This window comes from Blennius ocellaris (assembly GCF_963422515.1).
Source record: "Blennius ocellaris genome assembly, chromosome: 13".
Taxonomy (NCBI): Eukaryota; Metazoa; Chordata; class Actinopteri; order Blenniiformes; family Blenniidae; genus Blennius; species Blennius ocellaris.
The window spans coordinates 1,390,220-1,402,336 of record NC_137662.1 but is presented as its reverse complement, the minus strand read 5'-3'; the positions used below and the strand labels follow the sequence as shown (position 1 = coordinate 1,402,336).

Below are 12,117 nucleotides of genomic sequence, written 5' to 3'. Positions count from 1 at the left end.
CTAACTTCTACTGCTCTCCTAACTCCTGCTGTCCTAACTCCCACTGCTCTCCTAACTCCTGCTCTCCTAACTCCTACTGCTCTCCTAACTCCTGCTGTCCTAACTCCTACTGCTCTCCTAACTCATGCTCTCCTAACTCCTGGTATCCTAACTCCCACTGCTCTCCTAACTCCTACTGCTCTCCTAACTCCTGCTCTCCAACTCCTACTGGTCTCCTAACTCCTACTGCTCTCCTAACTCCTGGTATCCTAATTCCCACTGCTCTCCTAACTCCTGCTCTCCTAACTCCTACTGCTCTCCTAACTCCTGGTATCCTAACTCCCACTGGTCTATTAACTCCTACTGCTCTCCTAACTCCTACTGCTCTCCTAACTCCTGCTGTCCAACTCCTACTGGTCTCCTAACTCCTACTGCTCTCCTAACTCCTGGTATCCTAACTCCCACTGCTCTCCTAAATCCTGCTCTCCTAACTCCTACTGCTCTCCTAACTCCTGCTCTCCTAACTCCTACTGCTCTCCAACTCCTGGTATCCTAACTCCTACTGGTCTCCTAACTCCTGGTATCCTAACTCCTACTGGTATCCTAACTCCTACTGGTCTCCTAACTCCTGCTGTTCTAGCTCCTGCTTCTCCCCTAAATTCTGCTCTCCTAACTTCTACTGCTCTCCTAACTCCTGCTGTCCTAACTCCCACTGCTCTCCTAACTCCTACTGCTCTCCTAACTCCTACTGCTCTCCTAACTCCTGCTCTCCTAACTCCTACTGCTCTTCTAACTCCTGCTCTCCAACTCCTACTGGTCTCCTAACTCCTACTGCTCTCCTAACTCCTGGTATCCTAACTCCTACTGGTCTCCTAACTCCTACTGGTCTCCTAACTCCTACTGCTCTCCTAACTCATGCTCTTCTAACTCCTGGTATCCTAACTCCCACTGCTCTCCTAACTCCTACTGCTCTCCTAACTCCTACTGCTCTCCTAACTCCTACTGCTCTCTTAACTCCTGCTGTTCTAACTCCTGCTTCTCCCCTAAATTCTGCTCTCCTAACTTCTACTGGTCTCCTAACTCCTGCTCTCCTAACTCCTACTGCTCTCTTAACTCCTGCTGTTCTAACTCCTGCTTCTCCCCTAAATTCTGCTCTCCTAACTTCTACTGCTCTCCTAACTCCTGCTGTCCTAACTCCTATTGCTCTCCTACCTCATGCTCTCCTAACTCCTGGTATCCTAGCTCCCACTGCTCTCCTTACTCCTGCTCTCCTAACTCCTACTACTCTCCTAACTCCTGCTCTCCAACTCCTACTGGTCTCCTAACTCCTACTGCTCTCCTAACTCCTGGTATCCTAACTCCCACTGCTCTCCTAACTCCTGCTCTCCTAACTCCTACTGCTCTCCTAACTCCTGGTATCCTAACTCCCACTGCTCTCCTAACTCCTACTGCTCTCCTAACTCCTACTGCTCTCCTAACTCCTGCTCTCCAACTCCTACTGGTCTCCTAACTCCTACTGCTCTCCTAACTCCTGGTATCCTAACTCCCACTGGTCTCCTAAATCCTGCTCTCCTAACTCCTACTGCTCTCCTAACTCCTGCTCTCCAACTCCTGGTATCCTAACTCCTACTGGTCTCCTAACTCCTGCTGTTCTAACTCCTGCTTCTCCCCTAAATTCTGCTCTCCTAACTTCTACTGCTCTCCTAACTCCTGCTGTCCTAACTCCCACTGCTCTCCTAACTCCTGCTCTCCTAACTCCTACTGCTCTCCTAACTCCTGCTCTCCTAACTCCTACTGCTCTCCTAACTCCTGCTCTCCAACTCCTGGTATCCTAACTCCTACTGGTCTCCTAACTCCTGGTATCCTAACTCCTACTGCTCTCCTAACTCCTGCTGTTCTAACTCCTGCTTCTCCCCTAAATTCTGCTCTCCTAACTTCTACTGCTCTCCTAACTCCTGCTGTCCTAACTCCTACTGCTCTCCTACCTCATGCTCTCCTAACTCCTGGTATCCTAGCTCCCACTGCTCTCCTTACTCCTGCTCTCCTAACTCCTACTGCTCTCCTAACTCCTGCTCTCCAACTCCTACTGGTCTCCTAACTCCTACTGCTCTCCTAACTCCTGGTATCCTAACTCCCACTGCTCTCCTAACTCCTGCTCTCCTAACTCCTACTGCTCTCCTAACTCCTGGTATCCTAACTCCCACTGCTCTCCTAACTCCTACTGCTCTCCTAACTCCTACTGCTCTCCTAACTCCTGCTCTCCAACTCCTACTGGTCTCCTAACTCCTACTGCTCTCCTAACTCCTGGTATCCTAACTCCCACTGGTCTCCTAAATCCTGCTCTCCTAACTCCTACTGCTCTCCTAACTCCTGCTCTCCAACTCCTGGTATCCTAACTCCTACTGGTCTCCTAACTCCTGCTGTTCTAACTCCTGCTTCTCCCCTAAATTCTGCTCTCCTAACTTCTACTGCTCTCCTAACTCCTGCTGTCCTAACTCCCACTGCTCTCCTAACTCCTGCTCTCCTAACTCCTACTGCTCTCCTAACTCCTGCTCTCCTAACTCCTACTGCTCTCCTAACTCCTGCTCTCCAACTCCTGGTATCCTAACTCCTACTGGTCTCCTAACTCCTGGTATCCTAACTCCTACTGGTCTCCTAACTCCTGCTGTTCTAACTCCTGCTTCTCCCCTAAATTCTGCTCTCCTAACTTCTACTGCTCTCCTAACTCCTGCTGTCCTAACTCCCACTGCTCTCCTAACTCCTGCTCTCTTAACTCCTACTGCTCTCCTAACTCCTGCTCTCCTAACTCCTACTGCTCTTCTAACTCCTGCTCTCCAACTCCTACTGGTCTCCTAACTCCTACTGCTCTCCTAACTCCTGGTATCCTAACTCCTACTGCTCTCCTAACTCCTACTGCTCTCCTAACTCCTGTTCTCCTAACTCCTACTGCTCTCTTCACTCCTGCTGTTCTAACTCCTGCTTCTCCCCTAAATTCTGCTCTCCTAACTTCTACTGCTCTCCTAACTCCTGCTGTCCTAACTCCCACTGCTCTCCTAACTCCTGCTCTCCTAACTCCTACTGCTCTCCTAACTCCTGCTGTCCTAACTCCTACTGCTCTCCTAACTCATGCTCTCCTAACTCCTGGTATCCTAACTCCCACTGCTCTCCTAACTCCTACTGCTCTCCTAACTCCTGCTCTCCAACTCCTACTGGTCTCCTAACTCCTACTGCTCTCCTAACTCCTGGTATCCTAATTCCCACTGCTCTCCTAACTCCTGCTCTCCTAACTCCTACTGCTCTCCTAACTCCTGGTATCCTAACTCCCACTGGTCTATTAACTCCTACTGCTCTCCTAACTCCTACTGCTCTCCTAACTCCTGCTGTCCAACTCCTACTGGTCTCCTAACTCCTACTGCTCTCCTAACTCCTGGTATCCTAACTCCCACTGCTCTCCTAAATCCTGCTCTCCTAACTCCTACTGCTCTCCTAACTCCTGCTCTCCTAACTCCTACTGCTCTCCAACTCCTGGTATCCTAACTCCTACTGGTCTCCTAACTCCTGGTATCCTAACTCCTACTGGTATCCTAACTCCTACTGGTCTCCTAACTCCTGCTGTTCTAGCTCCTGCTTCTCCCCTAAATTCTGCTCTCCTAACTTCTACTGCTCTCCTAACTCCTGCTGTCCTAACTCCCACTGCTCTCCTAACTCCTACTGCTCTCCTAACTCCTACTGCTCTCCTAACTCCTGCTCTCCTAACTCCTACTGCTCTTCTAACTCCTGCTCTCCAACTCCTACTGGTCTCCTAACTCCTACTGCTCTCCTAACTCCTGGTATCCTAACTCCTACTGGTCTCCTAACTCCTACTGGTCTCCTAACTCCTACTGCTCTCCTAACTCATGCTCTTCTAACTCCTGGTATCCTAACTCCCACTGCTCTCCTAACTCCTACTGCTCTCCTAACTCCTACTGCTCTCCTAACTCCTACTGCTCTCTTAACTCCTGCTGTTCTAACTCCTGCTTCTCCCCTAAATTCTGCTCTCCTAACTTCTACTGCTCTCCTAACTCCTGCTCTCCTAACTCCTACTGCTCTCTTAACTCCTGCTGTTCTAACTCCTGCTTCTCCCCTAAATTCTGCTCTCCTAACTTCTACTGCTCTCCTAACTCCTGCTGTCCTAACTCCTACTGCTCTCCTACCTCATGCTCTCCTAACTCCTGGTATCCTAGCTCCCACTGCTCTCCTTACTCCTGCTCTCCTAACTCCTACTACTCTCCTAACTCCTGCTCTCCAACTCCTACTGGTCTCCTAACTCCTACTGCTCTCCTAACTCCTGGTATCCTAACTCCCACTGCTCTCCTAACTCCTGCTCTCCTAACTCCTACTGCTCTCCTAACTCCTGGTATCCTAACTCCCACTGCTCTCCTAACTCCTACTGCTCTCCTAACTCCTACTGCTCTCCTAACTCCTGCTCTCCAACTCCTACTGGTCTCCTAACTCCTACTGCTCTCCTAACTCCTGGTATCCTAACTCCCACTGGTCTCCTAAATCCTGCTCTCCTAACTCCTACTGCTCTCCTAACTCCTGCTCTCCAACTCCTGGTATCCTAACTCCTACTGGTCTCCTAACTCCTGCTGTTCTAACTCCTGCTTCTCCCCTAAATTCTGCTCTCCTAACTTCTACTGCTCTCCTAACTCCTGCTGTCCTAACTCCCACTGCTCTCCTAACTCCTGCTCTCCTAACTCCTACTGCTCTCCTAACTCCTGCTCTCCTAACTCCTACTGCTCTCCTAACTCCTGCTCTCCAACTCCTGGTATCCTAACTCCTACTGGTCTCCTAACTCCTGGTATCCTAACTCCTACTGCTCTCCTAACTCCTGCTGTTCTAACTCCTGCTTCTCCCCTAAATTCTGCTCTCCTAACTTCTACTGCTCTCCTAACTCCTGCTGTCCTAACTCCTACTGCTCTCCTACCTCATGCTCTCCTAACTCCTGGTATCCTAGCTCCCACTGCTCTCCTTACTCCTGCTCTCCTAACTCCTACTGCTCTCCTAACTCCTGCTCTCCAACTCCTACTGGTCTCCTAACTCCTACTGCTCTCCTAACTCCTGGTATCCTAACTCCCACTGCTCTCCTAACTCCTGCTCTCCTAACTCCTACTGCTCTCCTAACTCCTGGTATCCTAACTCCCACTGCTCTCCTAACTCCTACTGCTCTCCTAACTCCTACTGCTCTCCTAACTCCTGCTCTCCAACTCCTACTGGTCTCCTAACTCCTACTGCTCTCCTAACTCCTGGTATCCTAACTCCCACTGGTCTCCTAAATCCTGCTCTCCTAACTCCTACTGCTCTCCTAACTCCTGCTCTCCAACTCCTGGTATCCTAACTCCTACTGGTCTCCTAACTCCTGCTGTTCTAACTCCTGCTTCTCCCCTAAATTCTGCTCTCCTAACTTCTACTGCTCTCCTAACTCCTGCTGTCCTAACTCCCACTGCTCTCCTAACTCCTGCTCTCCTAACTCCTACTGCTCTCCTAACTCCTGCTCTCCTAACTCCTACTGCTCTCCTAACTCCTGCTCTCCAACTCCTGGTATCCTAACTCCTACTGGTCTCCTAACTCCTGGTATCCTAACTCCTACTGGTCTCCTAACTCCTGCTGTTCTAACTCCTGCTTCTCCCCTAAATTCTGCTCTCCTAACTTCTACTGCTCTCCTAACTCCTGCTGTCCTAACTCCCACTGCTCTCCTAACTCCTGCTCTCTTAACTCCTACTGCTCTCCTAACTCCTGCTCTCCTAACTCCTACTGCTCTTCTAACTCCTGCTCTCCAACTCCTACTGGTCTCCTAACTCCTACTGCTCTCCTAACTCCTGGTATCCTAACTCCTACTGGTCTCCTAACTCCTACTGGTCTCCTAACTCCTACTGCTCTCCTAACTCATGCTCTTCTAACTCCTGGTATCCTAACTCCCACTGCTCTCCTAACTCCTACTGCTCTCCTAACTGCTACTGCTCTCCTAACTCCTGGTATCCTAACTCCCACTGCTCTCCTAACTCCTACTGCTCTCCTAACTCCTACTGCTCTCCTAACTCCTGGTATCCTAACTCCTACTGGTCTCCTAACTCCTACTGCTCTCCTTACTCCTGCTCTTCTAACTCCTCCTCCTTTCCTAACTCCTGCTCTCTCCTGCTGGGGTTAGGGGTCACCTTTAACCTTCAGTCAAGAAATGAAATATGACTCCATTGCATTTTGAACCTCTATAACCACACCACCACCATCCCCCCTCTCTCCCCCCACCCCCCCTCTACCCCCGCCCCCCCTCACCCCCCAGGCTTCCTTTGGACGACCCCTGGGCCGTGGCTCGTCTGCTCTGTCCCGATGTTGGAGTGTGCTTGGTGTCTCTGGTGACGGTGTTGCTGTGCAACAGGTTGCTGAGGAACAGAGCGATGGTTGCTGCAGCCAACATCACGTCGGTGAGTCTCCTGGAGACCTTCCTCCACTAGGAGGTCTTCCTCCACCAGGAGGTCTTCCTCCCTTTAGGAGGTCTTCCTCCCTCAGGAGGTCTGCATCTTCAGACTCTGCTTCAGTTTCCATAACAACACAAGATAAAAACGTTCCAATCCCGGGAATAAATGTGGAAGCAGAAGCAAACCAGTGAATTACAGTGAACAGAATATTGATGTTCAGCCTGACATACGCCTTCACACGTCCACAGGACCAGTGAGTGTTAGTGTTGAACACATTAAAGTCAGTTTTAATCTGGATTAATCTAGATTACCAGCAGGAGATGGGAGAGCTCCTGACTCTCATGACAAGGTCCAGTAGGGAAGTTTAGACTTTTTAATTAGGCCTAAATTAAAATCAATCCACCATGAAATCATTGATTAAATGTCTCATTATTTCAGTAAAAGGCCAATTCATTTTATGTAACAAAAAACAAAAACAAACAAAAAAAATAAATAAAAAATTCATGGTCCGGTGTTGCGGTGCTTCATGAGTTTATTTTATCTGTCAAACTCGCCCGTCAAAGTCAGTGGGCGGAGCTAACGCCGATCAAGTCCAATCCATTGTTTTGGTCTGGAGAATTTCAGAACATGAGGCTGCGTTCCTTAAAGGATCTGCAGGAACCTTCTGTGGACTTGGTGAGAAACGTTTTAGAGTGTGAACCGTCTCATCACTGAGGTGTTTCTCTAGTCCAGATGTTCTTCTACCTTCTACCCTGGGAGCCGTTTGGACCCGAGTCACACTGAACACAATCTCTGGAGCCCAAAACCTTGTGGACATCAAACGATGAGACTTTAACCTCTGAGCTGCAGGAAATACTGAGGACAATTCAACAATAGGGGCCAGTGGACGGGGCCTAGGGTGGGGGGTCCAGGCCACTTAACTGTGGTCGGTCCCTCCCCCGACTTTGCGCCGCCCACAATTTTAACTACGCGTAGTCACGCAGGGTCTTGAGGGGATAAGCTGGCTTTCAGGGTTCTGCCGCTGGGCAGTGGTAGAACGCCTGCCCCCCCCCCCCACTACCCCTCAATTTTAAACCGCACCCTAGACACACACATTGCACAACCTCTTCAAAACACAAATACACATCTCTATATGCACCCAACACCCCACAGGGTGGAGGGGGGGGGGGGGGGCTCCCCCCAGCACCTCCCGCTGTGGTCCCGCCGTGTTCCGGGGTGAGTGCGGCTGGAGTATAGGGGACGCTCGCTCGGGCGTGGCACCTCCGGGGGGACTGGGTAGTGGTTCTCCCTCCCTATTCATGGTTGGATTGGTGGAGGACGAGATCCCGTAGTGGCCTGGTGGGGGCCTGGGGAGTGGGGGGCACCCCCCTCCCAACCAAATAAATGTATGAGAGTTGACAGTGTTCAGGAAGGTTGGTGGAGAGTTGACAGCATTCAGGAAGGTTGGTGGAGAGTTGACAGTGTTCAGGAAGGTTGGTGGAGAGTTGACAGCATTCAGGAAGGTTGGTGGAGAGTTGACAGCATTCAGGAAGGTTGGTGGAGAGTTGACAGCGTTCAGGAAGGTTGGTGGAGAGTTGATAGCATTCAGGAAGGTTGGTGGAGAGTTAACAGCGTTCAGGAAGGTTGGTGGAGAGTTGACAGTGTTCAGGAAGGTTGGTGGAGAGTTGACAGCATTCAGGAAGGTTGGTGGAGAGTTAACAGCGTTCAGGAAGGTTGGTGGAGAGTTGACAGTGTTCAGGAAGGTTGGTGGAGAGTTGATAGCATTCAGGAAGGTTGGTGGAGAGTTAACAGCGTTCAGGAAGGTTGGTGGAGAGTTGACAGTGTTCAGGAAGGTTGGTGGAGAGTTGACAGCATTCAGGAAGGTTGGTGGAGAGTTAACAGCGTTCAGGAAGGTTGGTGGAGAGTTGACAGTGTTCAGGAAGGTTGGTGGAGAGTTGACAGCATTCAGGAAGGTTGGTGGAGAGTTGACAGTGTTCAGGAAGGTTGGTGGAGAGTTGACAGTGTTCAGGAAGGTTGGTGGAGAGTTGACAGCATTCAGGAAGGTTGGTGGAGAGTTGACAGTGTTCAGGAAGGTTGGTGGAGAGTTGACAGTGTTCAGGAAGGTTGGTGGAGAGTTGACAGCGTTCAGGAAGGTTGGTGGAGAGTTGACAGCATTCAGGAAGGTTGGTGGAGAGTTGACAGTGTTCAGGAAGGTTGGTGGAGAGTTGACAGTGTTCAGGAAGGTTGGTGGAGAGTTGACAGCGTTCAGGAAGGTTGGTGGAGAGTTGACAGTGTTCAGGAAGGTTGGTGGAGAGTTAACAGCGTTCAGGAAGGTTGGTGGAGAGTTGACAGCGTTCAGGAAGGTTGGTGGAGAGTTGACAGTGTTCAGGAAGGTTGGTGGAGAGTTGACAGTGTTCAGGAAGGTTGGTGGAGAGTTGACAGTGTTCAGGAAGGTTGGTGGAGAGTTGACAGCATTCAGGAAGGTTGGTGGAGAGTTGACAGTGTTCAGGAAGGTTGGTGGAGAGTTGACAGTGTTCAGGAAGGTTGGTGGAGAGTTGACAGCATTCAGGAAGGTTGGTGGAGAGTTGACAGTGTTCAGGAAGGTTGGTGGAGAGTTGACAGTGTTCAGGAAGGTTGGTGGTAGAGAGTTAACAGCGTTCAGGAAGGTTGGTGGAGAGTTAACAGCGTTCAGGAAGGTTGGAGGAGAGTTGACAGCATTCAGGAAGGTTGGTGGAGAGTTGACAGCGTTCAGGAAGGTTGGTGGAGAGTTGACAGTGTTCAGGAAGGTTGGAGGAGAGTTGACAGTGTTCAGGAAGGTTGGTGGAGAGTTGACAGTATTCAGGAAGGTTGGTGGAGAGTTGACAGTGTTCAGGAAGGTTGGTGGAGAGTTAACAGCGTTCAGGAAGGTTGGTGGAGAGTTGACAGCATTCAGGAAGGTTGGTGGAGAGTTGACAGTGTTCAGGAAGGTTGGTGGAGAGTTAACAGCGTTCAGGAAGGTTGGTGGAGAGTTGACAGCATTCAGGAAGGTTGGAGGAGAGTTGACAGTGTTCAGGAAGGTTGGTGGAGAGTTGACAGTGTTCAGGAAGGTTGGTGGAGAGTTGACAGTGTTCAGGAAGGTTGGTGGAGAGTTGACAGTGTTCAGGAAGGTTGGTGGAGAGTTGATAGCATTCAGGAAGGTTGGTGGAGAGTTAACAGCGTTCAGGAAGGTTGGTGGAGAGTTGACAGTGTTCAGGAAGGTTGGTGGAGAGTTGACAGCATTCAGGAAGGTTGGTGGAGAGTTAACAGCGTTCAGGAAGGTTGGTGGAGAGTTGACAGTGTTCAGGAAGGTTGGTGGAGAGTTGACAGCATTCAGGAAGGTTGGTGGAGAGTTGACAGTGTTCAGGAAGGTTGGTGGAGAGTTGACAGTGTTCAGGAAGGTTGGTGGAGAGTTGACAGCATTCAGGAAGGTTGGTGGAGAGTTGACAGTGTTCAGGAAGGTTGGTGGAGAGTTGACAGTGTTCAGGAAGGTTGGTGGAGAGTTGACAGCGTTCAGGAAGGTTGGTGGAGAGTTGACAGCATTCAGGAAGGTTGGTGGAGAGTTGACAGTGTTCAGGAAGGTTGGTGGAGAGTTGACAGTGTTCAGGAAGGTTGGTGGAGAGTTGACAGCGTTCAGGAAGGTTGGTGGAGAGTTGACAGTGTTCAGGAAGGTTGGTGGAGAGTTAACAGCGTTCAGGAAGGTTGGTGGAGAGTTGACAGCGTTCAGGAAGGTTGGTGGAGAGTTGACAGTGTTCAGGAAGGTTGGTGGAGAGTTGACAGTGTTCAGGAAGGTTGGTGGAGAGTTGACAGTGTTCAGGAAGGTTGGTGGAGAGTTGACAGCATTCAGGAAGGTTGGTGGAGAGTTGACAGTGTTCAGGAAGGTTGGTGGAGAGTTGACAGTGTTCAGGAAGGTTGGTGGAGAGTTGACAGCATTCAGGAAGGTTGGTGGAGAGTTGACAGTGTTCAGGAAGGTTGGTGGAGAGTTGACAGTGTTCAGGAAGGTTGGTGGTAGAGAGTTAACAGCGTTCAGGAAGGTTGGTGGAGAGTTAACAGCGTTCAGGAAGGTTGGAGGAGAGTTGACAGCATTCAGGAAGGTTGGTGGAGAGTTGACAGCGTTCAGGAAGGTTGGTGGAGAGTTGACAGTGTTCAGGAAGGTTGGAGGAGAGTTGACAGTGTTCAGGAAGGTTGGTGGAGAGTTGACAGTATTCAGGAAGGTTGGTGGAGAGTTGACAGTGTTCAGGAAGGTTGGTGGAGAGTTAACAGCGTTCAGGAAGGTTGGTGGAGAGTTGACAGCATTCAGGAAGGTTGGTGGAGAGTTGACAGTGTTCAGGAAGGTTGGTGGAGAGTTAACAGCGTTCAGGAAGGTTGGTGGAGACTAAACAGTGTTCAGGAAGGTTGGTGGAGAGTTGACAGTGTTCAGGAAGGTTGGTGGAGAGTTGACAGCATTCAGGAAGGTTGGTGGAGAGTTGACAGTGTTCAGGAAGGTTGGTGGAGAGTTAACAGCGTTCAGGAAGGTTGGTGGAGACTAAACAGTGTTCAGGAAGGTTGGTGGAGAGTTGACAGTGTTCAGGAAGGTTGGTGGAGAGTTGACAGTGTTCAGGAAGGTTGGTGGAGAGTTAACAGCGTTCAGGAAGGTTGGTGGAGAGTTAACAGTGTTCAGGAAGGTTGGTGGAGAGTTGACAGTGTTCAGGAAGGTTGGTGGAGAGTTGACAGTGTTCAGGAAGGTTGGTGGAGAGTTGACAGTGTTCAGGAAGGTTGGTGGAGAGTTGACAGTGTTCAGGAAGGTTGGTGGAGAGTTGACAGTGTTCAGGAAGGTTGGTGGAGAGTTGACAGTATTCAGGAAGGTTGGTGGAGAGTTGACAGTGTTCAGGAAGGTTGGTGGAGAGTTAACAGCGTTCAGGAAGGTTGGTGGAGAGTTAACAGTGTTCAGGAAGGTTGGTGGAGAGTTGACAGTGTTCAGGAAGGTTGGTGGAGAGTTGACATTGTTCAGGAAGGTTGGTGGAGAGTTGACAGTGTTCAGGAAGGTTGGTGGAGAGTTAACAGCGTTCAGGAAGGTTGGTGGAGAGTTAACAGTGTTCAGGAAGGTTGGTGGAGAGTTGACAGTGTTCAGGAAGGTTGGTGGAGAGTTGACAGTGTTCAGGAAGGTTGGAGGAGAGTTGACAGTGTTCAGGAAGGTTGGTGGAGAGTTGACAGTGTTCAGGAAGGTTGGTGGAGAGTTGACAGCATTCAGGAAGGTTGGTGGAGAGTTGACAGCATTCAGGAAGGTTGGTGGAGAGTTGACAGTGTTCAGGAAGGTTGGTGGAGAGTTGACAGTATTCAGGAAGGTTGGTGGAGAGTTGACAGTGTTCAGGAAGGTTGGTGGAGAGTTAACAGCGTTCAGGAAGGTTGGTGGAGAGTTAACAGTGTTCAGGAAGGTTGGTGGAGAGTTGACAGTGTTCAGGAAGGTTGGTGGAGAGTTGACATTGTTCAGGAAGGTTGGTGGAGAGTTGACAGTGTTCAGGAAGGTTGGTGGAGAGTTAACAGCGTTCAGGAAGGTTGGTGGAGAGTTAACAGTGTTCAGGAAGGTTGGTGGAGAGTTGACAGTGTTCAGGAAGGTTGGTGGAGAGTTGACAGTGTTCAGGAAGGTTGGAGGAGAGTTGACAGTGTTCAGGAAGGTTGGTGGAGAGTTGACAGTGTTCAGGAAGGTTGG

At 50.2% G+C, this 12,117-nt stretch overlaps 1 protein-coding gene across 4 annotated transcripts in view; it reads left to right on the top strand.

Annotated features, from left to right (window-relative positions):
- The window catches only part of piezo1 (piezo type mechanosensitive ion channel component 1 (Er blood group)), a 218,743-nt gene that overhangs the window by 30,302 nt on the left and 176,324 nt on the right, over window positions 1-12,117 (top strand). For all 4 annotated transcript variants that reach the window (XM_080507823.1, XM_080507825.1, XM_080507824.1 and 1 more), the window contains exon 4: window positions 6,299-6,440. In XM_080507823.1, coding sequence (XP_080363949.1) covers window positions 6,299-6,440 — 142 coding nt within the window. The remainder of the gene's footprint in view (window positions 1-6,298; window positions 6,441-12,117) is intronic.